Source organism: Pholcus phalangioides, unplaced genomic scaffold (genome assembly GCF_987345545.1).
Source record: "Pholcus phalangioides strain wild (caught in Gottingen) unplaced genomic scaffold, Ppha-v1.0 ptg000010l_1, whole genome shotgun sequence".
NCBI lineage: Eukaryota > Metazoa > Arthropoda > Arachnida > Araneae > Pholcidae > Pholcus > Pholcus phalangioides.
The window spans coordinates 22309679-22337625 of NW_028301603.1; the positions used below are offsets into that span (position 1 = coordinate 22309679).

Genomic DNA, 27947 nt, shown 5'->3' on the forward strand with positions numbered 1-27947 from the left:
TAGTGGATATAGAAACAGAGTTTTGGATGTTTGAGGCAGGGTTGTCAAAGTTGCTCCCATGTAGATACCCATTTCCCCCCCCCCCCCAGGCTGGGTTTTTTAGGCAAAAAAACCCGGGTCTTTTGGGTAAAATTGTTTGATTTCGAAGAAAATGTGTCGCTTTCAGGTTAAAATTTTATTTTAAGGTTAGTTTATATATTCCAAAGATTGCTGCATAGTGCAGTGTTTAGAATATGTATATTTTGAAGTATTTTTAAAAGATTTTTTTTGGGAGCAAAATGAAATAAATAATTTCTTGAAATCCCACACACACTTTTTTTTATAATTCTTCTGACTACCTTTTTTATGTAAGCATTTAGGTATGAGGTTCACATATTAACATATGTTACAAGAAGCCACAAACAGAAAATGTAACCATGGACCTTAGTTTAACAAATATAGCTGATATGTGATAAGTAGAAATTATTGCTTATTTATAATACAATTTATCACACACAGATCCTTGTATAAATAAATTGAGGCCTCTGTGAAGAAGTAAATCAATGTATGTAAACTGAATTTTCATTCAAAGTATATTTACACGTTTGCATTACTTATAAGTTTTATACAGGTATCTGACTCTCGTAACTGAAATATCAAGAGACATTAGCTCTAGAATAACATTAGCTCATAACAAAAAGAAAATAACTTTGTGGGATTTGTGAATTGAACATTAGTAATGAACACCTTCAAGTGAAACAGAACAAAAAGTATAGTTTTTCTCCAAAAATAAGACCGCACCAGAAAATAAGACTTAGATTGATTTTTCAAGATGCTCATAAGCACAAACCCCACCCCCCCAAAAAAATGCCTGTTAAAATCATCAGGCAGATGGACAGATCAGGATGCCTTTGAATACATTTCTGCAGGGTTTGAAAAATTTGAAGAACAAATTCATTCACCATCCTGATTTCTCAGAATTTTCATTATCCAAATTCATTTATTTTTCCACAAATAATTTTCTTGCTGCAGTTCTGCATACAACTCAAGGTTCAGATACAATTATGCAGAAGTGAGTGTTTGTGTGTGTGAAAAATTATTCCTTGTATGATCAATTTTATTAATCAAATACATAGTTTAACGTGCACCAAAAATATATGTTTAGGCATAATGTAAGATGTACACATAAAGGATGCAAGTCTTTATCGCAATCTTCTGTTGGCAACGACAGTCGATACCGGTTTCTGTTTATCAGACAAAGCTGCGATTGGCACAGAACTGGTGGAACATTCTAGAAGGTTCCACCCCTCCAGACAGTGGTTCAACAGCCCCATACGGTGGCGCTGCCAACTTGGAAACTGTGAAGTAGAATTTTGTAGAATGTTTATTTTTTCTCGAAGTTTCGGCAGACCTATAAACATAGGGAGAATGAGAATAAGGGATGTAGATTTTCCAGGATAGAGAAGAGAGACTTGATGAAAAGTCAGTTGTGATTGAACTTTGTGAGAAAGTTGTTAGCTCTCTGATTAGCCTGTAAATACATGTAAATTGCTGTTCTGTAAATAAATCTGTGTTTGTCCGTTGAATTGCTTTTTGTTTTGCAATCTCGAAGTCTTGTGAAAAATTATCCGGAACAATATATTTTTGTTTATAGAATTCTCCTCCTTGCTACACAGTTCACAGACATTACAAGACACCACAAATGGGTAAAATTGAAAGAATTGTTTTCTCTGAATTTTTTTAGTAAGAGATGGGTTGAAAATGTATAATGTTCGGAAAGAGCTATAGACGTTTTTGACAATGTGAAATTTATATAGAACAAGTCTCTTTGAGGTAAGCCTGCTACCTCTGTTGGCCTGGCAGTAAAAGATACTCCGTTAAGTATGAGATGCATTTTTGCATGAATGTAGGCTGACTATATTCCCTCGATAAAAATACGGTAAAATCACCCATTATGATTGAAAATGATGCCAAGGGTAAGCAGAGTTGCCAGTTATTTCTAAAATTCTTAAAAATCACCAAATGCAGAAAATGAAGCACCATAGCATTGAAGCAGTATAGATTTAAACGAATTATGTGGAAAACACTTTAACATGACAAATATGTGAAATGAAAATATAAATTTAAAATCACGATTATCATGATATAATTCATAGAGGTGAAAAAATAATTTCAGTAAAGAATAAAAATTTGAATTTCTTTGAAAATTCTGGAAAAAATTATAAATTTTTATGAAAAAGTCGGGATGGGCAGAATTAGCATGAAAATATAGGAATGCTCTGGAAAATACGGGTCATATGGTGATCGTACACATGACTATGTGTGCTTTCAGATATTTTTATAAAAACCACATTTTAATAGTGTTTCAAATATAAAATTATTTCTGCTGCATCGCTAGTGTGGAACCCTTATTTGATTGGTGACATTGAATTAATTGAAAAACCCAAAAGCGTTTCGCAAGGTGTCTGCCTAATCTCCGGGACCTCTTATCCTGAATGAATGTAACTCTTGGGGCAACAATCAAGCTTTGACATTTTGAGTTTCTTGATCAGATTTTAAATTTATCATAATGTAATGCCCCCCCCCCCTCCCCCCTAAATGCACAGTGTGCCATTGTTTGCTTTTTTTCTTTTGATTTTTATCATGATATTTTTTTTTCTTCTGCGCAATGTAAGTGCAACCAGCCTTTTGTAGATGTAAATAAATAAAACGACAATTTTTTTTTTTAAAGCAAGACCTTTAGTACTTAATATTGTTTACAAGCTGAAATTAGAAATATAATTGTTTTAAAAATTAATTATCTTTAATAAATTAGCATTTCAAACTCAAAATTAAAATGAGTAAATATGCAATATAAATTTTAAAAAAATCCTATTGATTTCATTTTTTTTTAAATCACGATTTTTATCAAACATGATATGAATGGCTTTGAATTTTGCCTGTAAAAGTCCTTGAATAGTCCTTTTCTCTTTCAAATAGTATGAACCATGTTATAAAAATAAACTTTAAAACATTTTTGAGCACGATAAAATCTACATTAGAGCTGCGCAAATCACAAAAACATCTAGGCGCCAAAGAAAAAAAAATTACCTGAAAACAAAAAGGCCCAAAATAATGTTTCCTTTGACTTTTGAGACTTTTGATTTTCCCTTCTTTCATGTTGGTAGGTGTGCTGTTCTCAGCCTGCAATTTAGTAATTACGCAAAGAAAATTTTTTGGCACCAATACCAGTTTCTTAGTCGCTATGGCAATCTGGCCAGCTTTGATTTATCAGTTCATAATTTGAATTTTGCTGAATTCAAGAATGAAATATTTAGGTTATATGGAAATGAGAGATTGACACAAATGCAGTCACATGGTGGAAAATATTTTATTCACAAAAACTGAATACTATATTAATTAGACATACTCCCTATTCAAGTCTGTGCATTTCTACCATTTGGCTGAGGAACCAATTGGCGGTGGTGAATGAACATCTACAGACAACAGCCTGCAATTCCCCATCACATTGCAGTCAGAGGTGCTGAAATGAACAAAACATTAGGGGTTCTGAAAGCTGTTGACTGACCCATATATACAGGACTCTAGCTCTTTTGCAGGATACAAGATACAAATACAGCGCCACAACAGGCAAATTGCCCAACGAGGTGGCTGACTTAAGAACATCATGGATCCCGAGTCATTTTTATGGCCATTTTTATCCCCGAGCCATCCTGTGGAGGGAAAGTTGTGCATTACATTGTATATTCATTAATTATTGTGAGAGCTCAGCCCCCCCCCCCCTTGTAGTAAATATCTTGCAAGATTATAAATAGGATTTTTAATAAAAAAATAAAAATCATAAAAAAATCTTGTAAGTTTTTTTAAAAGAATGATGTCTTCATAATTTGCTGTGCATTGCCAAAGAAAGTTGACAGACGACTGTGGAAGACTCCATAAAAAAATGTGTGGTAATTACCACAGATAATTACATTGATAATTATCTGGTTGTAGAGTCCTGTTTTGGCCAAAAATTGTTTTTGTCACCAAGTCATTTCTGTCATTTTGCTTTGGCTCGAGGATACTGAAACAGTGCTATGATGTTTATTATTTTCAATTTAAAAAATAATTTATTTTAGGTTTTTTTATTATGGTATGGTTATGTTGTCTAAGGGGATTAGGCACCTCCATCCTACTTTTTGTAATTTTTTGAGTGGGCGTCCTGTGGTTGCATTAGTTGACCTCACTTGCGCATCCCTCATTTTGTCAAACAAGGCATAGTCTGACGGACCCAATATTAGTCCGCTTATCAAATTTTATGCACCTATTCACACACCATGATCAAACTCGACATGCCATTCACATTTGCTGCTGTTCGTGATGTTGAAGGTTACATGATGTGTACACATATCTTTGGCTGTGCTTTCCTGCCCACTTGAACTTGCCTAACCAGCAGAACAATTTATCTTCATGATGCTCTGTCTCCGCACATCAACACCATACACGATGGATATCACCTCTTGAAACATCCTCTTTCCATAAAAACTATACTGCTGATTGCTAGCTATGATAATCACCTTTTACCTTTGTTGTCTATGCTTGCAATGACAGTGATGGGAAAAATGACCACTTTCCTTTATCCTTTGCCAGCTGCTAGTGTCATCTATGCATTCCGCGTAGCTCACAATCCCTGGTGTCTATTTTTCTGCGTTTTGCTATTGCGCTGAGTTTGGTTTACAATGTGAGAGGACTTGTGTCAATCATTTCTGAATGACCCAAGTATAAGCAAAAGAGCATTCCCAATTTATATATCTTATGTTTACTCATCAGATGAATTATGATTTGTCTAATGAATGAAAAGGGCATGTTTTTTTTGTCAAATTGATGTAGCTTACGATGTACATTTCAGGTGAGGTTATCAAGCATCAATGCTTGAAGTGTGTATATAATGAAGGCATGCCTCAGTACAAGAATCCTTTCGAGAAAGGGAGGCTCATTATCCAATTTTTGGTCCATTTTCCTGAAAGAATAGATCCTGCATTGGTTCCTCAATTAGAAGCTATTCTTCCATCTCGTCCTGAACATATTGTCCCTGACGATGCTGAGGAAGTGAGTACATGCTGTTGCTTTTTTTTCCGACAATCGTCAACTTTCAACTTTTCTAATATTTATAATTTCTCTTTTATGCTCTGCTGTGTACTAATTTTTTATATATTTTAGGTTTATAATTTATTGTTATAATTTTTCCTAGATAAAATTCCCAATTTTTTTCAAAATTAAGTGCAAGCTCACCTAATTTATTTTCTCCTAGGTGGTGGTTGTAAACTTGGTCATCAGCAAATAATGTGTATATTAATTTCTCTGAACCTTATGTTATTAATGCAAGATGATTGAAAATACAGTGAGACCTGTTTGTATGGTTTTTACATCATACACAATGTTTACTCTTCCCTGATACATCTTTTTTTTAATGCTGAAATATTTCATTTATACGTCACATGCATTTTCAACCTTTTGATGGACTTGGGACATTATGAAATTAAATGGTTTGACATTTTTCATGAATACCATAATGATAACTTCAAATTATAATAAGTGGCTGTAGCTTCCTAACAGGCAGCCCAACACTGGGCATGGGTTCTCAAATTTTTTCCACTTGTGGCACCCCTCACCCATAATCAACACTTATTCGAAGCTCCTCGTAGTAGTGTAACAAAGGATCTCTTGAAAAAAAAAAAAAACCTTTGTCTGGCTGCTGCTCCAGGGCACTCCTGACAAAAGCTAGTGGCACACAGTTTAAGGACCCCGTATTCTTGGGCAGTCACTCAAATGTTTTGTTTCATTGCCCCCCTCCCAATCAATCCAACCCATAGGATCCTATACTAAACCCAAAGCTTGTTCCGGCCCCTTGGAAGCTTCCATCGCCCCCCCCCCCCCCCCAGGGGGTGATATTGCTCACTTTGAGAAACACTTGTCTAGGACAAAAGGGCCATTTATTGGCCTGAAGATGTTGAAAATGTTTTCAGCGAATAGGATTTTCTCAGCCCAAGGTAGGGGTGTGCACAACCTGCTGCCCGTCCGCGGGCTTCAGTACTAAAGTATTAATACAAATGACATGATAAATGCCTAGGTTGAGCATATTTCCATCAAGACTAGGGGAAATCGGGATATCCATATGGAACATCGCTAATTGTTTTTTAAAAAAAGTCAACTAAAGTTGCCAATGACCTTTGATGCTTGGAGATGAAGTGTTGTCATTTCTATGGAAAACCCTGTGGTTAAGTGGGGCCCTCACTGGAAACGCAAGCCACGAGTCGACTGAATGATGTTTCTTCCCCTCCCCTTTTGCTTGCAATTCTGTTTATTTAACATGGTGGCTCACTCACACTTCCCACACTGTTGCTTTTTCGCAGTTTTACTTAATTTCTCAATGGGAGAATATGCAGGTAAATGTAACTTAGTTTTCATTCTGACGATTATTCATTCGACATTTCTGTCTTAAATAAACTGAGCCAAGGCTGTAACAGGGGGGGGGGGGGGCTTGGAGGTTTGGTCATTCCCCCTTCCCTAAAGAATGTGAGAAAATGACTGAAAAAGATGAGCAACTATATTGTTCTATCACTTTGTCTCTCTCCCCCTTCCCCCCGAATGAAATTTCTGGTTATGAGCCTGAGCAGAGTGCCATATACTTAGATCTCAGATTGAAAGTTTTGGTGGATGTTGACAAGAAATTGATGTTGAAAGTTAAAATATAAAATTGAATAATTGAATATTTAAAAGCACTGTGTTCGCCATAATTAAAAAGTTATTCAATCATGAAAGCAGAAAAGTTTAGTTTTCTTTCTATTTTCAATTGGCAACCTTCAGAAATGCATGTTTCCTGTATTTTTTTTAATCTAGCAAGTTAATGTTTGGCAGAGTAATCAGATTCAATTGTAACTTTTCATCAAAGTGTAATTAAAAAATATACATATTTTTGTGTAGTAATGCAGTTATGTCCATCTAAAGTTATTCTGTTACTAATCTTGGCAGATTTTTTTCCATAGAATTTTTCTTTTGCACCAATTCGAAATGTCATTAGCCATCAGTATTTGGTACCCTATTTTAAAAGATGTGCATTGTTTGCAGGTTGTGCTGATGGACATGAATCCAGATCAAGGATACGGACATCATAATTCACGATCGAGGCAGGTCTATGAAGAGGATGATGACCATTATGGACAGCCTCGGGGAATCCAGTGTCAGACACACTAAACTTTTCTGTATATTCCAGTTTAGTATTTATTTCCAAACTTCGTGCGAATGGATTTTTTTCCCACATTCTGAAAGTATGACAAAAGTGACGATTTCCTTCTCATTTTTTTTAAAGGATTGGAAGTCTTCTTTCATTCCCCTAAACAAATTTCTCGACAGAGGTTGAGAAATTTCATTTTTCTTGTCACTGTGGAACTGTTAATTGAATATGCTCAGTGAATTATAACTAATTTTTTTCCCAACACTTCGCTTGATGTTGATTGTGCTATTGTAAGTTTTATTTGCACACAACACAAAGATGTATTCACTCATTATCCTAGCCCGTTATTAGTATAAATTTTTTTGAACAGGTATTAGGTGGAAACTAATTCTGCATTAAAAATATGTCCATCAAATCTGTGCTTTCCTTTTTTCTCCCCATGTGTTACATAGGTTTTTAGTGTATGATGTAGATATTGCTATTTATCAGATCATTTTTTTTACTAGATGACAAATGCGTTGTACTGAGTTTGGTTGATATTTGAAAAGGGTTCATACTATAATAATCCAGCTGTAGTATATAAATAAAACTACTTTGATTCATTCTGAAATCATAGTTATCACATTTTAGAGTAGATTGCAAGTACATGCTGCTGATTCAAAAAAAAAACCGGATTGAAGTACACTTCAAAAACGTGCATTGATTTAAAGAAAATACATAGTTTTAAAGAAAGGGTCATCTTGGTAGTTGGAGTGATCATAACTTGAAAATTGGGGTACAGTAAAATGTAAAATTATTTTCTATTTGTCTACTAGTTTTGAGTGATACAAAAATGCATGTAAAATGGTGAAAGTTAACGTAGTTAATATTAAATTAACAGCCTTTGCATATGCAGCTATCCATTATTGACAATTTTATGACAAACTTGTTTTGTACAAACAAAAGAGTTTTGCTTTGTTCTGATAGTTGTCTTTGAGAGGTGATTGTTCCTAATTTTGTCTTGAAAATGTCAACAGCTTTTTACATGTCATTATGCTCTGTTTCACTAGAGCAGTGATGTTTTTCCCCTAAAATTACTAATAAATTTCTATTTGTTACACTTCAATTTTTACGCAGCCTCCATTCAACATGTTCGTCCAATCGAAAGTTGTATTTCGCTATTTAGTTCTTTTGAAAGGTTCATAAATATGTCGACAGTTAGATATATATGTTATGACAAATGTGATATATAAATCAGTTATTATGCATGCTTACCAATTGTCTAGTGTATTATGAAAAATTGCTGGTAAAAGCGATAATTTTTTTTTAGTACGTATTAAATTTACCAACGATGCTTGGGTACTATGCATAATTGTTGCTAAAAGTGGTAAATTTATCTAACTTACCAAAATGCTTGGTAATTATGCATAATAACAAGTTATATATAATCTTGGGCAAACAATGGGGACAAATTTTTCTTATACATCTCGGGATACAATACTTTTTTGAAAAATAGATCTGATAGGAAGGGGGATCTTGATTTACATGGAAATTATGTTCGTAGGCTCAATAGTATAATGCAGCGGTTCTCAACCTTTTCTGACTCGCGGAGCCCTTTTCAGTGAATAATTTCTCTGGCGGAGCCCTGTTTAACTCGAGGAGCCCTTTTTAGTATATTATTTATATGGCGGTACCCTTCAGGCCTTTTTTTGTTTATCAAATTTATTTTATTATTCTCAAGTGGCCTTGGGGCTCCACGGAGCACCGGTTGAGAACCGCTGGTATAATGTACAGAGTAGGGATACTGAAACTACATGGGTTGAGCTTGAAAACAAAAAGCATCATAAGCGTTTGAGGAGTTCGCTATAACCCACCAAATCAGGATCCAAACTGAATCTCCAAGCTTCATGAAGAAATTTCTTGCATGTTTAAACATAAGAGGGTATTAATATTAGGGGATTTTAATTATCCGGGAATCAATTGGGAGAACCTATCGGCTAGAAATTAACACTTAAACAACTGCTCACGAGATTTCTCATGTTTCAGTGCTGAGACATAAAAGACCGGCAACGATATTTCTCTATTTTTAATTTCCTATATGTATTTGTTTTTCATTTTCAAACGAGAAAATCACCGGTTTTAGAGTAAGCCTACGGAAAGTAATATGCAGTCATTTAAGTGTTAATGTATGAGATATTTGAGTTGGTGATGAATAATTTTTTATTTCAGAAGCTACTAGGGGTACTTCTATTTTTTGGATTTGATTAGTTCTGAGGATCTTTTAATGAACATGTTTTGGTTGAAGACAACTTTTTCTCTAGTGATCATCGGGTCATTAACTTTTTTTTTGTACCTTTGCAGATAAACCAAACAATAAAAGAATTATCCTTGTTTTCGAAGAATTAACTTCCAACTTAGGAGGGAAAGGTTAGAGGATACATTTGCCCCCCCCCCCCTATAAGATGGTTTAGGGTAAGCATGTGTAGTGCTTTCAATTACTCTTCAATAGTGAAGGCGATATACAAAGTACCAGTGCATCATTGGGTGACAAAGTCCTCAACGATATTCAGGTGAAAGATATGGAAGTACTAAAACTTCTAAAAAATTGTATATGCAAGCAAAGCACCAGGATCAAATGATATCTATCCTATGGTCCTCGGGGATGTGCTAATGAATTATTGGGGCCAGTCTCCCACATATTTACAGGAGTAGTGTTGCTGAGGGTATCCAAGAGATTGGAAGCTTGCTGATGTGGTTGCAATATTTAAAAAAGGTTAGTAAAAATGTCATAGTTTATCTTGGTTTCCAGAATGTATTCAATCGGGTCCAACATGGTTCTACAAGCATTTACATGAGATTGGGATTATGGACAACTTTCTGAATTAGATAGAATCATTCTTAAGGGATATTTCACAATGGCTATGGTGAACAGGGTATTCTGTGATTGGACAGGTGTTGCAAGTGAAGGTCCTCAAGGAAGTGTCTTGGCTTCTATACTTTTTTCACTTTTTATCGTTTGATTTAAACATTCACTTTTAAACGCTCGATCGGGGGACGTGAAGCTTATGGGGGGGGGGGGGTAGTCGGGGAATCGAAGCAAAAGTGAGAGGCTCCAGATGAATATGATTGCAGCATGGACTAACAATTGGAGCATGGCCTTTAGCATTGACAAGTCCATGGTCGTTCATTTTGGCTCGAACAACCCATGTTTCACTTACAAATTGAATGGTGGTGTCATTCCGGATGCAACTAGGTTCACCGATTTGGGAATCCTCATTGACGAGCCATTTAAGTTTTCTGAACGCTGTTTAGCGGTGGTGAAAAAAACATACTGAATACTTGGTTTCGTTCTCAAAAAGTTCTCTAAGTGATCTTTTCATGGGCCTAGCTTGTCTTGGATTGGAGTATGCCATTAGGTTTTAGAGATCATACTTACAGGAAGACATTGACTTGTTCGAAGTGGGTGCAGAGAAGAGCCATGCTCGTCTCTGGTACTTGATGGTACACTGGGCTTAAGCTATGAAGAGAGACTTCTTTAAAAAATGCATGGCTCCCACTCTTCCTACTTTTTGGTAAAATGTCCTACTTTCTCGGTTTTGTCCTACTTTTCCTATCAAATCTTATTTACGAAATTATAGTAATTTTAATTGAGCAGGGAATCATTGATATATTGCCAAATAGTACAAATGTTGTATATTACAATTAATGATTCTGCCAAAGCAAAAATTATATCATTTTTAAGGTTATTTGGGAAGGGGGTGTATGTGGACCATTTGGTTTATTAATTTTTCCTTAGTTTGGGGGTTCAACAAGTAGAGTAGTGATTAAAAACTTCTGCCTGTTTGAAAAAAAATAATTTTTCATGGTCTTGGACAGTAGCGAGCAGTCATCATTTAAAATTATTGTGCACATTTTGTGTATAACAAAGCAGTTGGATACATAGGCCTATTCTAGGTTTGGTGATCCTGATGCTACCCAATAGCATTCTTCTGTGATTTTAGGGCATGCAGAAGGCATAAACAACATTTGCAATGTTCAGCAATTTGCACTGTGCTTTTGAAAATGGTAGTATTGAAGGAGCATTATTCTTAAAAATCTTACATGCCTTCATAATTTGCTGTGCATTGTCGAAGAGAATTGACAGATTGGACTGTGGAAGACTCCAAAAAAAAGAAAATTAATGTAATTCATTTTGTGAGAACAGAAGAGTTATCTGTGGTTGTAGGGCACTGTTTTGGCCAAAAATTGTTTTTGTAACCAAGTTATTTGTCATTTTGCTTTGACTTTAATCAATCTCATAGTTCTATGAAAAAACTCTTCCCCCCCCCCCCCCCCCCATGATTATGTTGTCTGAGGGGGTTTCCCATCATACTTTTTAGTTCTGCTTTTCCCAATTTTTTGAGTGGGAGCCCTGAAAAGGGCACAGGTGTCGTGGGGGGATGTGGTCAGTGTTTAAAATTTCCAATGGGATGGATAAAATAGACCGCGAGTTATTAATACATCGTCAATCAGCTGCTTCAACAAGGGGAATGCATCTGTAAGGGATAATTCTAGGTTGTGGTATTGCTGGGAGTTTTTCTCTAATAGGGTCATGAATAAATGGAATAGCTTGCTTACTTACCTCCGGGGGTCGTGAATTCAAACATGATTGACACATTTAAAAAGAAATACAATAAACATGTTGGGATAAATCGAGCAGCTATCGTTTCTTAGATGGGCAGTATATTTATACTTTATCATAATTATTGGATTGCTGTATTTTTGATAGATATGTATTTGACATCCATATTTTTTATGAGCATGTTTTTTTGCAGCCACTTCATTGAGCATTTTGTCTGTTGTGGCCATTGTATTTGTATAATAAGTGTGTTTATACATTTACCATACCATATACATGCAATATTTTTGATAAAATAATCTATAGGTTGACTATACACATTTTCAGGCATCATTATTCTAAGAACTTTTATATTTTTTATAATAGAAAGTGTCTAACATAATTTTTTGCATTCAACATGGAAATTGTGATCCGATATTTTCAATAGAATAGTCGTGCTATCGCTGATTATAAATGTTGTCACAAAAAATTTACACTAAAATTTAGAACGATTCAACATCGGTATTTCTATCTCATGTTTATTAAATAAGGTATTTTAAATACTTTTTTACATTTAACTGAAGAAGCAGGTTTTTGTATAATATTTTTTGAAAATATCCTATTTTTCTTTTGGCTGAAAATATCGGGCTATTCCAGACAAAAATTACACTGATTCTCGATTGAAAATATTAAACAATATTCTTGGTTTAAAATATTGAGCCATTCTTGACTGAAAATATGACACTGGAAATGTCAGACCATTCTTGACTGAATATTTTTATTTTTGAACAAATTTGTTTGTTCACAGATAAACTAATTTATGATTGAAAAATTCATGTGCCTATGAAAGTATCATGACATTTTGAATATATAACATCACAAAACCTGATCATGAAGATCAAATAGTAGCTACATCAAAAATGTGTGAATGTTTTTTGACAAAAATGCTCCAAAAATTAAAATTTTCAAGTTCGTGGAATTGATACCATTCCATATTTGATGCGCTTGTACTTTATGAAATTTATAGTGCACTTATACAACCATATCAAATACAAGGCCACAACAGGTAAAATGCCCAACGAGGTGGCTGAAAAAAAAAGACTGCATATGCCAGCAAGCTTTTATTACTATGGTAAGCAACACAAAAATAATTAGTTAATTCAGCACATCCTTGGCAGCTACATACTCTAAGTGTTATGGCCCAATACGTTCTGCAAATTTCTAGTAACAATTTGACCCATAAATTATCACCATTTTCTTCTACATTAGTTGATGACATTCTGAAACTAAAGCAATAGGACACAACAAATGTGACCACCATGACAAAAAGAGGGGTCCATTCTTCAGTAGGGGGAAAATAAACTTCCTCTAAGGTTGTTACTAGAGTACATCCCTTCCCATTTCTCCCTGCTGAAGAATGAACCCTCTTATTTTAGTGATGAAAGTCATAAAAAGTCAGGGGCCATCTTTCTGTGGTCCCCCACTGTAACAGATTTCAAATAATTCTACATCTAATCTTTATCACAATGTTTTTTCAACCTTTTTTATATTGCAGCACACTTGGATTGGAAATTTTTTTCTTTGTTTAAATATATACTTTTTTAAGGATTTTGGTATGTTATCGTGAGTGATATACCTGACACTCCAAGAATGAAGACATATTTTAGATACATAACATTTAGACAGTAAAAGTATATATACAGGAATATTTATATTACTGCAAGGGAGCGTGTGTCCATATCGTGTAAGGCCGGGATTATGTTATAAAACGTTATAATAAGCATGTCGGTTACATTCGAGTAAATGTAACCAATAGGCTCACTGGTTGAATTTTTATAAAATTACACTATAAACGTTTGATAAATGTTATCTCGGCCTAAGAGTGGAGACCAACCATTACTTTCTAACACACATCACTCTCTGAAGGGGCATCTGGTCTCACATGATCATCTTGCTTCAGAGAGTATGTAATGTACTGACATTCTGTCATACAACCAAAGCACACTTGGCATAGGCTAGTGATGGACAAATTATGGCCTGCCACCAGGGTTTAAGCTACAGTCACATTTTTTGCAAAATATGAAAAAAAAAAATCATAGAATGCGAAAGAAGTAGTAGCCACTTTTGCAAAAATGCATACAGGAGGTACGAAACAAGTAGACATCCAACCATCACATTAGCATTTTTTTTAAAGCTTTTCTCCCCTATTTTCACAAAAGGAATTTTTTATCCTGCCTGCCAGCCACAGAATTCAAAATAACAGTATTATATGAGTTACTTACCCCGACCCGGCGAATAACAGTATTATATACATAGCATGTAACTCAGAATTTCAATAGAAGAAAAAAAAATTGCAAAAAAAAAATGGACCGCCCTAATGAGTGAAATTAAAATATTCATTTTCTTTTGTGTGTGTATAAATTTGCAATCAAGCTGTGGCAGTCTTCAAAGAATACAATATGTACCGCCTCTTCACTTCTGAGCATGAAAATTCCAATTATAAATCTATATCAGAATATGGTCCATCCCGCCAGAATTTTTCTGACCAGGTCCTAAGAAATTTAGACCATCACTGGTAAAGGCTAGTGCGAAACATATGACGTCAAGGCTCTACAATTCAATTGCTAATACAGTAAAAAAAAACTATTGCTGAATTGTATTGAATATAGAAAAAAAAAATGTTATAATTATACTCCTTTATCGAAATTAATTTTTAGTCAATTTTTTTTTAAATTGTTGTGGCAACCCTATGATCCTTTTACAGTACCGTGATTAAATAACCCTATTAAATGTAGATTGTATAACCAATGGCTCAAATAAAATTTAACCCTCTAGCTATAGGAATATTGGGTTTTCTATAAAATTTTGTGTGGTATTGCATTATTTTCATACAGAAAAATTCAAAAATCTCACAGGGCTGGAGAGTTAATTTACATACACAAGTATTTCTACCTTGTTTGGGGACCCGCACAAGATCACATTGTAAACCAACTGTAGTCATTCAAATGAAGCAATAACTACTGAATAAATTTATTTCACTACAGATGAAACAATTTTTTGGTGATAAATACATTATACGTAACAAATGAATTGTTGACTGTACATTATCACTACCATACTTTCTAAAGAACTGAAAATTGAAATTATTTGGCTATTAATAAGATATGTATTTTTAGCTCAAAAGTTTGTTCACAAATTCATTTTCTAAATTGTAATGGAATTTTAAAACTGCGTGTGGGGATAAAAACAATTTCAACAGTGCGGGATTTTTTTTAAATTTTGAAAGCGTGTATAAATTGTTTATACACGATTAAATGAACAAATTGTTTAAAAATACATCGCGATGGCATTCACAAACTTGGAACAAGATCTTTCAATGAAGAGCAACTCGAATCGCTACAGAATTCTATGACTTTCAATTTCAATATTTTAATATCGTCGTAAAAGAAAGAATTAGAGTTCATGCTTTCTCCTTCCATATTAGATGAAATCTTCAATGCGTTTTCAGAAGACACATACTTGATGTAACGACACTGAAGCTCTTCAACTTCTTCTTTCAACTGCCTTGCCTCTTGCATTTTTTTTTCATTTCCCGTTGATCTGAGGTACACAGCTGCTGCACTTCAAGTTTTATAATAAAAAAAAAAAAAATTGTTTCAATGCACAATAAAAACTTTACATGATTTAAAAAAAATACTGATTTTGATGCACCAAGTCTTTTTTAATACCAAATTACTTTGTACAGGAGTTGCCAATCCGTGGTATCGGCAATGGTACACGAACATTTTTCAAAATTAAAGAAATTCAACAAATAAACAATCCTTTTCTTATGAATTATGGTTTAGCATGGCGCAGGCACTCTTAAAATAATTACTACTTGTAATGTAAGGCTTTACTCAATGGGTTTCTATCTTTGGGCATAGTTGCTGGATGTCCCATGCTTACGAAATTCACGATCATCTGCATGTATTCCATGCAATGTATATCCATGAATTTTTGTGAAGGGGAGGAGGAAAGGTTCCCCCAGTTCCAGTGTCTATGCCCAACATGGTGTACAATGATCTTCTACCGATATGCAATCTGCATTGTGATAATCAAATTCATGGCTCAAAAATAATTTATAACTCAAAAGGGTGACAAACTCGTCATTTTTGCAAAAATAAGACAGTTGAACAATATTTTGCAGGAACGGAGAGGATATTCGTCCCATAAAACAAGTAGTATGGACTGCATGGTAATATTCTTACGGCCGTATTCACCAACACAGTTTAAACTATAATCGCAGGTTAAAGGATTAGTGATCGACACGGATTGGTTAAAATCATCAATTTAACCAATCTGTTTCGATCTTCAATCCTTTCACCTCCGATTGTAGTTTAAACTGTGTTGATGAATACAGCCATCAGTGTGGTACACACAACAGAACACAAACACAGAATACACACACAGTTTCTTGATTGTGGCGCGGCTTGGAAAAAGGCTAGTCACCCCTGATATAGCATATTGCTATACAACATATACGTTTAACCCATGGCCCTTTTGAGTCATCTGATGTGGCCACTGACCTAAAGCTACATTCCTAAAAATGAACTAATCTGCAATATAGTTTCATATCACTTAAGTCGTTTGTGACGTATTCCCAGATCATTCAAGCGCCCCACAGTACATTCCCAAATCACTCAAATGGAATGCAATGTATTTACAGCTCATCGCAGCACATTTCCAGATCAATAAAGTGGCCCGCACTTTCCAAAAGGCTGAGCACCCTTGCCATACAGCAGTGGTTCCCAAAGTGTGGGGTAATAAATGAACATATTGGCAGGGGTTAAAAAATGTTGGGCGTACACAGAATACTCGCTGTGATAGAAAATACTTCTGTAGTTGAAAAATAATCTTTTATAAGGCAAGAGGGTGGCAAATCAACTAACATTTTTCTTCCAGAAAAGGAACCCAAAAATATTTTTGCACTGGGCCCTGTGTTTGGAAATGGTGAACTTGAGTGTAGTTACGAAGTTATCCACTCTGCAATATTATGATGCACAACACAAGATATGCATTCTGTCCTAACTTGCGGCTCTGTTGATGACAGGATTATGGAAATCAAGCACATTTATTACAAAAAAAAATGGAAAACGGGACATATGGTCATACAATGTAGGGGATTCAATTTCTTGTGATAAGTGGGGGGGGTCGCACTTCAAAAATTTGGTAATCACTGCCATACAGTATACAGAAATATTTCAAGTGCTTTAACACTAGAACCACGGGGAGTGGGTCAATTTGACCCAAATCAAACTTTGTTTTCATTTATCTCGAAAACTTAGGGGCAGATGTTAAAAAAATTTCGTGACTTTTCATGATATAATATGAATATTAATTCGCGAAAATTTTATTATCTTCACATTTCGTGTTTCAGAGCTATAAGTACTTATACCTAGAACCGCAGTTTGGGTCATTTTGACCCAACGTACTATTCTATAAGAAAAAAGGGGTGCAGAATTTTCTTGGAAGTGGTTACCCCTCCTAAAATTATTTGTAAATGAAGATAGTGAAGGATAAAGGTCTGTCAAGGCCAATTCATTATCAGAGCAAATTATCTTTTTTTCAATGGAAGAATGGCAAGTAGAGCTAAATACTTTTTTCCCTTGTAAACTTGAATACCTGGAATTCTGACGGGACTCAATAAAGATTTTGGGAGAATAAAAGCTTAACTTTAAAAAAAAATGTGTAGTTGAAATTTCTGTAGGCAAACGATGTCACAGAAAAAGAATAATTAAAAGTTTGAGGCTAATAAAATGAATTTTCCTGATTAAAATTTTTTATGAATACATTTAAACTGACTTCATTTTTTTAAAATAATTTCAGCTAAATAAATCACCAACCAAAAAAATTATGAGAATTTTAATAATTACCAATTAATTTTCAAAAATTGAAATAATTAGATTAAATATTGGTGCGGCGGTATATGCCGTCGTAATCACCTGACTGGTTAAGGTAGATGGATACTTTCGGAATAACATACAATAATTAAAACCTGAAAGTGTTGACTGTGAAGAGGTACACACTAAAAATAGGGTCTTTAAGCAGACTGTCGAACCATCGAGAGTAAATTAAATTTCAAATAGTTTGGCAAGTACCAACCAAATTTATTGTGGCACTAATCATAACTAATTGAATTAGAATTTAGTCATGCCAGAGCACTGGTTATAGATTTTTCCTACAATCCTATGAGGGGGGTGGGGCCGGAAAATCAATTAAAATAATTTCTTTTTCAGTATGCGATAGGCAATGGCGACTCAAATGAGGTGTGACTCACGCAGACCCATGGAGCCACAGAGGAGGCGTCACATCAGGGTTAAGGAAAAAAATAATTAGAGAAAAGTTCGAAAATTTTTCCTAAGGGTGTCACAAGAAAGAGGTTTGGCTGGTCTAGCAATTTGCACCAACTTCAGGACCGTAACTAGCTCTTGGGCACCGAATACATCATTAATTTATCATCATGGAAATTTATACCGCAGTAAAATATTTCATTTCGTACTTTGAACAGTTTTAGGTGGAAACAAAGAACACCATTACAAAATTATCGAATTTTAAAGTTGTGGGGGTGGCAAAATAATGTTTGCCACGGCCCTGCTTTGAATAGTGATAAAAAATTTAAATACATATAAGGAAATCGTCGGGAAAAATGAATTTCACATGCAATATAGAATTCTTTGCATTTTACTTAACCTTTGCTATAATGAAAATTAGAATACACAAACTCATCCTGATGTATTTTCATCGAAGAAAAACTTTTCTTACACACTCGAGCACAACAGTTTCAACTGTAAATCTGTCGATTCAAGTCCGGTAATTAAGATAAATAACACTCTGCCATTAATTTTCGAAACAAGATCCTATGAGAAACAGTTTCTGTACGAAAAATCTACAAAAATATCACTGATAAGTTTCGTTTAACAACGAATTATATGAATCGCCACTATCCAGTGAATTCGCCTGTTGGAAAATCCAAATATGAAATGCCTAGATCTTTGATAGAGTAATTATGTTTGTACTTCATCTTCACTGTTTACACCAATGGTTCTCAAAGTGTGTGTCGCAGCTGCTAGGGGCACCGCGCTGAGCCGTCGATATTGATGCGTGGCAATCATTCTGGCCAGCAACTAACTCGCTATCTAACATGCAGAAAAAGAAGACGACGACTACAGCAATTAGTGCAATGCGGTTGCTGTAGGCACAACCATGCTAATAACATCCAATCACAATAAAGAATTGGCCATTGACAAAATCAGACAACCAAAAAAATCTTCTCACAAGCTTCTGCAGCTGGTTGTCGGCAAACTTCACTGATCGTTTAATAGCATTTTTAGCGTTGGGGAAAATAAAAGAATTTCGGAAAAAAAAGAAAGAAGAATATCAATGGTTTCAAAATTTTCTTTGCTTCCTTGGAGTTACCCCCCATACCGACGTACCATTTACCCCACACAAATATATCAGCTGCTACTTCCGCACCCAAGGGGATGTCGGTCAAACTGAAAGACCCTGTTTTTGCATATTCTCTTCCTTCACTAATTGTAATAGAAAGGAACACTTTTTGATGTTATCAGGGTTTGAAACTGGAAGCTGATTCTTCTCCCACGAAATGTAAGTTTCAGGAGGGAAAAAAAATAATGCTTCCCATTTCAGAAGAAAAGGATTTCTTTTACGAAAATTGCGGCCCTCCCCTAATTTTGCGACCAGGTGGTAACGCACCTTTTGCAACTGCTAGGTCTGGTCTGCTTCAACAAAATGGAAAATGAAAAAACAACAAGATTTCTATCGGTTTGAGAAAGGGGTCTTCTTTCTGTCACACGGACCCCTTGTGATGGTCACAGATGCATACCCCTTTAAAGAATAATATTCGGTATATAATAAAAGAATAAAAAGTGAATCGTTTCCTCATCCAAGATCACTGACCCTCCTGAAATCCTTCGGAAGAACCGAAATAAAAAATGTTCGAGCCCACGTGATCATTCGCAGGGCTACCTTTAAACAACGATCTAAAAATCATACCCCCAACTGATGGGGGGGGGGGGCTAACAGGGCTCCTACCAAGAATGAAAATTTGTTTTGGCACTTCCCCCCCCCCCAAATTTCCCACTACAAGCCGCCAATTCTACCTTGGAAATACTGTATACAGCGGCACCCTGTCTTGGCCGATCTCGTGGCACACCCCTTTCAAGTAGGAACCGCAGCTGTACTCGGCACTGTTTGATTTCCAAACAAAAATATTGCTCCAAATGGAACCGTAACTCCAGAAGAGTGCGCAGGAAGGGATGAAGACTGGGCCTCCATGTGATCAGAACTAGATAACTGATAAAAATTGAAAATATTTAAGAAAATTTAATTAAAATATCATATTGGTATATAGAGAAAATACCCATATATATATATATTTGATATTTTAATTAAATTCTTTCATCTTAAAATCATAATTTTTAAGGTTAGTACCGAAACATTTTTCGGAAGATATTCCTTGTATCCTCCCGCAGCAGAGCCTCAGACTAAACTTTTCATGTGCCCTTCTATAGTTAATTTACAATGAGCAAACCAAAAAATTATAAGAGAATCGTCCCGGGCCCCCGAACTGTAACCCTGTTAGCGAGTTCCTCCTGCCCAATATAGTCGTTTGCTATACATTAATGTAACGAAGTTTTTTTACATAAAAAAAAAAATTTTGATATCAGTGGTTCTAAAAAGTGCACGGTTCCTAGTGGGTTCACTTGCAACATTGATGCGTGCCTGTTCCGTGCTCTAAATTGATTTCTTTCATCACTTCTAAAAGGCGGAGGAGAAACGATGGCTAGGACCAGGGCCCCCACAAGGGTGAAACTGACAGGGCTCCAGCCCTGGGCCCGGGACGATTCTCGTCATTTTTTGTTTTTCACGCTATAAATTCATTATAAAGGGGCCCGTGAATGTCAGGTTGCGCCCCCCCCCCCCCCCGCAAAAGATACCATTGGCATGGAATCTTTTGAGCCCTCACAATCTCATGGCCTCCACATCCTGGAGGAGCCATGCACGAGGGAGCCGTGGTTGGCAAACACTTGAGAACCACTTGATATTGTGATATTGTATAAGTGGAACTATTGCTAACCTAGCTGCTTCAAATGAAAGAAGGTCCAAACACTCAGAGAGCTTACCTTGATGAGCAGTCTACAGCAGCGGATCCTAATCTTTATCTACTCGTGCAGCCTTTTTTAGTATATAATTTCTATGACGGAGCTCCATAGATTCGTCTCTTTTATTTATTTATCATTTATCATCTGAGATAATGGAAGGACGCCTGCATGCAGGGCCCCAACTAGATACTTTGTCACACGGGACAAGCGGGAATTTTTGCATCCCTTGCATGAAAAGGAAGCAGTTAAAGAATGAATTCGGCGCCCCTCCTGGTTCAGTGCCCAGGGCACCAGACCCACCTGCTTCCCCCCTAGTTGCACCCCTGCCTGCGTGGACAGAATCGTAAAAAAAAGCGTGTGTGGGATCCAAAAATACCCATCATAGGTGCCTGAAGCTGTGGGAATAACCACTGGATAAGTAGAGCAAAAGGACAGAACAAGAGGTATAGGATGAAGAAAAAGATTTTTCATTTTTTGTTAGGTTTTTGTTTACTGTAAAACACTGTGGGTGCTCAAGAAGCAGCAGCAGTAGCACCCCCCGGGTTCTGATGCCACACCAAAACATATGTACCTGGATACCCTCCATCCCTTAGGCAAAACAGGGAAAAGGGGAGCACAAGCAGAAATGTGAGAAAGCGGGGGGGGGGGCGAAAACACTGCAGTAAAATGTTTGCTGTATCAGTGCCTAAAGGCTCTATCAATTGTGATGGCAGCGGGGACTCCAGCAAGATTCAAGACTCATAGAGAGGAAAAACAGGCAGTTTGTCCTTTAATTTTTTTTTTTCTTCGTGTTCGATATTTACGGGGGAAAAAATCAGAAATCTATATAGGAGGTTTTTATTCCTGAATCAATTCTGTGGGTGCTCTGCCTTATTTTACAAGAGAGTGTGGGTGCTCGAGCACCCCCAGCTCCGACGCCACTGTACGTATGTATTACATAGTCTAATTATGTATGGTAAAACTGTAAAAATCTTATGTATACATTCATATATAAGATTTTTATCATTGTTACTAAGGTATTTACTTAAATATCTTGGTAAAAACTGTAAGAAATGGTACTAGTTTTTACCATGTCCTGATAAAAAGCCAACCCTGGACACTGATACTGGACATACACGCCAAAACCATCTGCACAGCATTTTTTGATTCATGGACCAGTCGGTTTGGCTGTTCCTCAACAGTGACCACAGATTGTGGAACTGAATTTGAATCTCATCTCTTCCAGCAGCTTACAACACTTCTTGGAACAGATTGCATACGAACCACTGCATACCATCCAATTACCAATGGTCTGGTGGGGCGATTTCATCTCATCCTAAAATGCCAACATTGCTCACGACAATACCAAATGGAAAGAATAGCTTCCTATAGTCCTGCTGGGTCTATGATCCGCTTTCAAGGAGGATGTTCAAGCTACCTGTGCCAAACTGGTGTACGGAACTACTCTTTGATTGCCATCAGACCTGCTTTCTGATGAGGTGTCCAAATCTACGGCAGACACTACCTATGCATCAAACTGCCTCCACTTATGAGAAAATTATCACCCGTTTCTCCATCTCATAAGAATACTTTCAAGATTTATTCTTGGTAACCCTGTGGTATTCAACATCTGAGAAGTCATCCCCATGCAAGATGGATCAGTGAGATCCTAAAAGTGGATGGAGTCAACTGGATGGCAAAGCATCAGACAGAGTGAAATTGAAAAATTTAGAGGAAACCTTTATCCAGCAGTGGATTGAAAATGGTTGATGTTATATATTCATATTATCCATGCAAAACAATCTAATAAAAAATTGCACTTATTGAAGGATAGCCACACTACTAATACACTGGGTTTCATTGCCAGCAGAAATACTATAGAAACTTGATCATCCAGGCTAATTAATGTTGGGGAAGGTGATAACGGATAACACCAAAAAACATGATTACCCTTTCCCTGTCAGTCATCCTGAAGAGTTATACAATTTACTACAAGAATGGCACAAACAAGGTCTGGTCCAGTCCCATGTGTTCACGTGACTGCATTCAAAGCTATACCATTCTTGTGCCATATTTCAGTTGCAAAAAAAAACAATATATTTAGACTATCTTCTCAGCATTTTCTGTAATTGGCTGTAAATCATAAAGTGCTGATCGCCCCAGGGCAGTGTCTGGTTATATGTGCATATGGAAGCTTCCAGTTTCAATGCGTTGGCATGGGAATTCAGCTCTGAGAATGGGGTTCTGTAAAAGAGTGAAGAAATCCAGTTCTATGAAATGGAAATGTTTGTTTTCATTACATTCTCAAAATCTTACATAACCAATAAAAAAAACATGGATAGGGAAGATCTGAACATGAAATTGAAATTTTTGTAGGATGGTTAATCAGCTTCCCAATTAATGCACACCCGCATAATATAGGTTGTACTGTACATATATTTTTAATTTATAACATTTCAAGCAAACAAAATGGTATATGCTCTCTAACCAGATAACGCCCTTCAAAAGTGCTATGTGATGACTTGCACTGAAACCAGCTTCATATCCTTTAGCAAAACCCTCTTTTTTACTTTTCTCAGCACCAAGATACTTTCCATCAATGAAGCCAGCCTAAGAAAGGAGAGAAATTTTTTTTTTAATATATATGTAATGACATGTCCTGACTGACTCACTGATTTATCATCGTCGAGCTGAAATCACTGAAGTTATGAATATTAAATTTTTGGTCTAGTTTTATTTCATGACATAAAAACTAAGAAGGGGATTTTTAAAATTCGACCTCTAAGAGGATCAAAAGTTACATAGAGAAATCACGCCAAGCCGAAACCGCTCCAAAGCTATGATTATGAAATTTGGTCAGTAGTTTTAGTTTGTAATGTAGACTCACACTAAAAAAAAAAAAAAGATATTTCAAAATTTGACATCTAAGGGGGTTCTTGGGTTTCCCAAGGGTTATAAAGGCACAATCATCCCTGAGTCCAAACAGCAGAAACTATCAATATGAAATTTGGAATTATATTTTATAATACAAAGAATCACTACGATGGGATTTAACTCCCAACAGGGTACATATGTTATATGGGGGAAATCATTGTAGAACAATTTTCAGATGACCAAATCCATGTGAGTGAAGCTGCGGGTTACAGCTAGTAGAATATAAACGTGTACATATTTTTAATTTTATGAGTCAAATGGAAAAAAGCAGAAGAATAATGAGTTAAAAGAGTAAACGAGCACGACCGTTTGCGAGGGTGGCAAAGCCATTTGCTTGTCACAGGCATGCGCTATCTATAGCGGTACGGTCTACACAGGTCGTGTTTATTGATTAAATAATTATTATTCTCTAATATACATATTTTTTTTTTATTTCCACTTTTTTTAAATTGGTTTTGGATATTCTGTCAGTAACCCTAGCGCCAAAGCGGGTTTGGCAATAAAAAAAGTCGCCAGATCGCTGTATATTGGGAATTTACCTTCCAGTCAGTCTAGGGCTTGTTGCAGAACAATGCAAAACATTCTACTTTGGGGGCCACTACTCTCAGTGGGACACACAAGCCCTCAAAGCAGAATGTTTTGCATTGTTCTGCAACAAACCCTTGGTTGCCTGGAAATGTTCTGAAATAGAAAATTACTATAATAGATTTTTTTAAATTTTTCTTAAAATGTTTCCAGGTTATTCTGCAGTAGCACTGATTGTTCTGCAACAACGATTTCAGCATATTCTGTTTTGGGGACACAAGCTATACAAAAACTGTAAAAGGACAAATGTTCAGGAGCCTTCTTCATGACAAGGGAGGCACTATTAAGAAAGAACTGTACCAACAAAATGCCAAAAAAACTTTTGGATGGCAAAGAGTTAAAAATGGTTCTACAAGACGTTATATTAGGACTGTTCTGTAGCAATGTTTTCCAACTGGTGTGCCACAGCACCATGGTTGTAAATATGACTTTTTTTCCAAGAGTGCATAAGTTCCTTAGCCGCCCTTCCATTATATAAGTTGATAACTTTCAGGGCTGTAACTATGCTGAGGCAGCCGGGCCACCACAAAAATTTTCCCCTCATTTGGCATAGAAACCCATTCAAGGAGGCCCCCCCCCTCTTCCAGAAAAAGGCTGTCCCGAGAAGGCACGCAGCAGCCCTGATAACTTTATATGCTGATGTTTTTGTGTCTCCTCCCCTTTAAATTTGTCGCTTGGGACACCGGGATGTAAGGTACCTCTGGTTTGAGTAAAATTGGTCAGGATATGCTATGAGATCGCTGGCCAGCATTATGGTGCCACTTTGACCCCAGCAAGTATTAATGCATTTAAAAAAATCAACAAAAAAAATTTTTCATAAAAGCAATGGGTTTTTCACACGACTACATTCACCTATCAATCCAGTCACTAAAAAGTTTTTGAAATTTCTTTAATTACTTTCTCAAAATGATCTTTTACTAAGACACACATTTGAAAAATTAGAGGAATACCTGACTTTTGATTTTTTTTTAAAAATAACATTAAATTTTTTCAACTCAGTTTTCACGATTGAAAAATCAACAGATACAATTAAAATATACTTGGAAAATAAAATTTACTAATTAAAATAATATTCACTGTATTTTCACCAGCACCAGAATTAGTGTTATTCGAAGTCGGAAACAGTCCTCGCAAACAACTAAACAAGTTGATTGCACAGATCTTGCACACAATTCACTAACAGCACTATCTTTATGCTCAACCTCGGATATCCAATGTTTCACGATTAATTTGAAACCATTATCAAGAAAACTGCCACTCTTCCGAGACACCATTTTGATCTGAACACTGCAGCAATCAAACAAAAAAAGGCTTACACAAGTGGTGTGGCATTGGTCATTTTGACCCCACAGAAACTTTGATTATGCAATGATAGAGGGAGGAAAAAGTAGAAAAACATTATAAATTTGTCAAACACGTGCAAACAACTAGCTTGAAAGGTATTGAAAATAGATGGCCAAGATGCATTTCTTTTGTAAGGGGTGGCAAGATGACCCCACCATGCCCGTTAAGGGTTAAACCCTAGGATAACCTCCCGCATATTCTGGATCTTCAAACCTCGCTATAATGATTAAAATCCCCTCAACAAAGATTATTGTTTTCATGTCTTGATAGGAAATGCCTGTACTCTAATGTTAAAATACAACCTCTCGATATAACGGTAATCCCTCTACAACAATGCATTTTTCCTGGTCCGCAGAGTATAGTTATACCGAGGTTTCGCTGTATAGCTTTAGCTGGGAGCGCTCTACATATTGCTTGCCCCTATAGGCGGAGATAGACTTGGAAGTCTGGGGGGGGGGGGGGCACGATGATGATGATGTCAATTCATATACACATTAGATCAGTCGACTCCCCCTTTGACACTGGGGGGGGGGGGCCGTATCTCCGCCCATGCTTGCCTCTAAAATAGTCTCTATGCACTACCCTACGAACACAAAAGGGGGGAGGGTAACATACTTTCTGATGATCTTTCTGTAATTTCCGCCAAGCACATTTCCCTATGTGATCGAAATCATTCTTTTCGTCCTCCGATTCACCATCAACTACTATCTGCGAGGCCATCTTGCTCGGACTTCAATATTTCACAGATTTCACAGCTGCTAGAGCCATCCGCTGTTGCTCGGACTTCGGCTCGGCTGTAGTCAGTGTATTTTTCTAATGATGCCACTGCTTAAAAACGAAAAAAATATACCTCCTTCACATGAGTGTGACGTCACCACCGGCAGCGCCAATTCCAAACAAAATGCAACAGCAGTCAACGTGGAAAAGTCGTAGGACACTTTTCCCTAAAGCCGGATTTTCCGAGGAATAGGTTTGTTGCGCAGCGTGAACCGAATTAGACTATTTCGCGCCGACAGAAACGTGTTACATAATCACGCTACGCGATTGTGTTTTCCTAGCGAGGCGCATCAGATCAAGGGCGGCTATATAAAGGATATGGCTTTGGTTTGGTATCAGCTACTCTGCCGTCTGCATGCTCCGGTTTGAAGGGAAGGAAAAGAACACACACAAGAGTGAAAAAAACTCGGCAAAACCGCGGCGCACGACGCATTTGACTCTTCCAGAAGCAGTCGGCCAATTACGCCCGACGTAAAGAGCTGTCGTCAGGCGTATTGCGCTCTGTAGGAAAACAGTCATGCTGCTTTTCTTACTGGTGAGTGGACGCGTGTCGCGCTGGACGAATCACGTTAGGGTACGTCCATAGTGAACCACTTCTCGCTACTCGCTTTATCGCGGCTGAAAATAGATCGTGAAAACTCATTGGGGCGGCCATAGTGCGCCCGCCTACCTGCTTTTACCGGCTTAAACTGCTTTTACCCGCTTTAACCGGAATGAATTGTTATTTCTTTTTCTCGCTTGATCGGCTCACCGCTTGCACTTTAAAACGGATACTTTCCTCTAAGTGTTCGTTTTATAGTGGAATAGTAAATCGACGGAGTTGATTGACTAATCGTTGATTAATTATGACATAATAAGAGCAAAATCGTTAATCATCAAGTAATTAAGGAAAATTAACAATTATAGTGTTAACAATAACAATTATATTGGAGTTTTTGTGAGAATTAATTATTGTCAATACTAATCGTTAACTAGATATGACATAATAAAAGTGATATCGGTGATTAATCATTAATTAAGGTTAATTAACGATTATACTGAATCCAACGGAGTTTTTGTGACGGATAATTGTTGCTAATACTAATCGTTAATTAGTTATGACATAATAAGCGAAATCGTTAATTAATCAAAATACCGTTGGATTTCGTTTTAGCGTTAATTCGTTAATTAACTAATTAAGTTGATTAACTAATTAACGATAAAACGAAATCAAACGGATTTTGCCGTTAATTAACTAATTATCGGCCAGTTTAGTTTTATCGTCATTAGTTGATTAGTTAATTATCGATCATGATTTTAGTTTTATCATTAATATAAACTAATTAACGATAAAACTAAATCAAACGGAATTTTGTAACGATTAATTCTCGTTTTTCTAATCGAAAATTTGTTGTGGCAC

General features: G+C 36.3%; 2 protein-coding genes across 2 annotated transcripts in view; one reads left to right on the plus strand and one right to left on the minus strand.

The window, feature by feature from the left end:
* The window catches only part of Droj2 (DnaJ heat shock protein family (Hsp40) member A4-like), a 30851-nt gene extending 22554 nt beyond the window's left edge, over window positions 1-8297 (plus strand). Inside the window, exons 6-7 of the mRNA XM_089237918.1 lie at window positions 4868-5067; window positions 7087-8297. Coding sequence (XP_089094044.1) covers window positions 4868-5067; window positions 7087-7212 — 326 coding nt within the window. The 3' untranslated portion in view covers window positions 7213-8297. The remainder of the gene's footprint in view (window positions 1-4867; window positions 5068-7086) is intronic.
* A 6477-nt stretch (window positions 8298-14774) lies between these two features.
* Window positions 14775-26577, minus strand: LOC149081127 (uncharacterized). Its single transcript, XM_089237919.1, has 3 exons — window positions 26387-26577; window positions 23397-23518; window positions 14775-15389 (listed from the first exon to the last, which is right to left on the minus strand). The coding sequence occupies exons 1-3, from the start codon at window positions 26489-26491 to the stop codon at window positions 15119-15121; spliced, it is 498 nt and encodes a 165-aa protein (XP_089094045.1). The 5' UTR covers window positions 26492-26577; the 3' UTR covers window positions 14775-15118.
* Between the last annotated feature and the right edge of the window lie 1370 nt (window positions 26578-27947).

Coding starts and splice junctions, on each gene's coding strand:
- LOC149081127 (XM_089237919.1), bottom strand. CDS start 26,491: ATGGCCTCGCAGATAGTAGTTGATGGTGAATCGGAGGACGAAAAGAAT. Junction 23,519..26,386: donor TACAGAAAGATCATCAGAAA/GTATGTTACCCT, acceptor CTCCTTTCTTAG/GCTGGCTTCATTGATGGAAA. Junction 15,390..23,396: donor CTTTTGAAGGGCGTTATCTG/GTTAGAGAGCAT, acceptor TAAAACTTGAAG/TGCAGCAGCTGTGTACCTCA.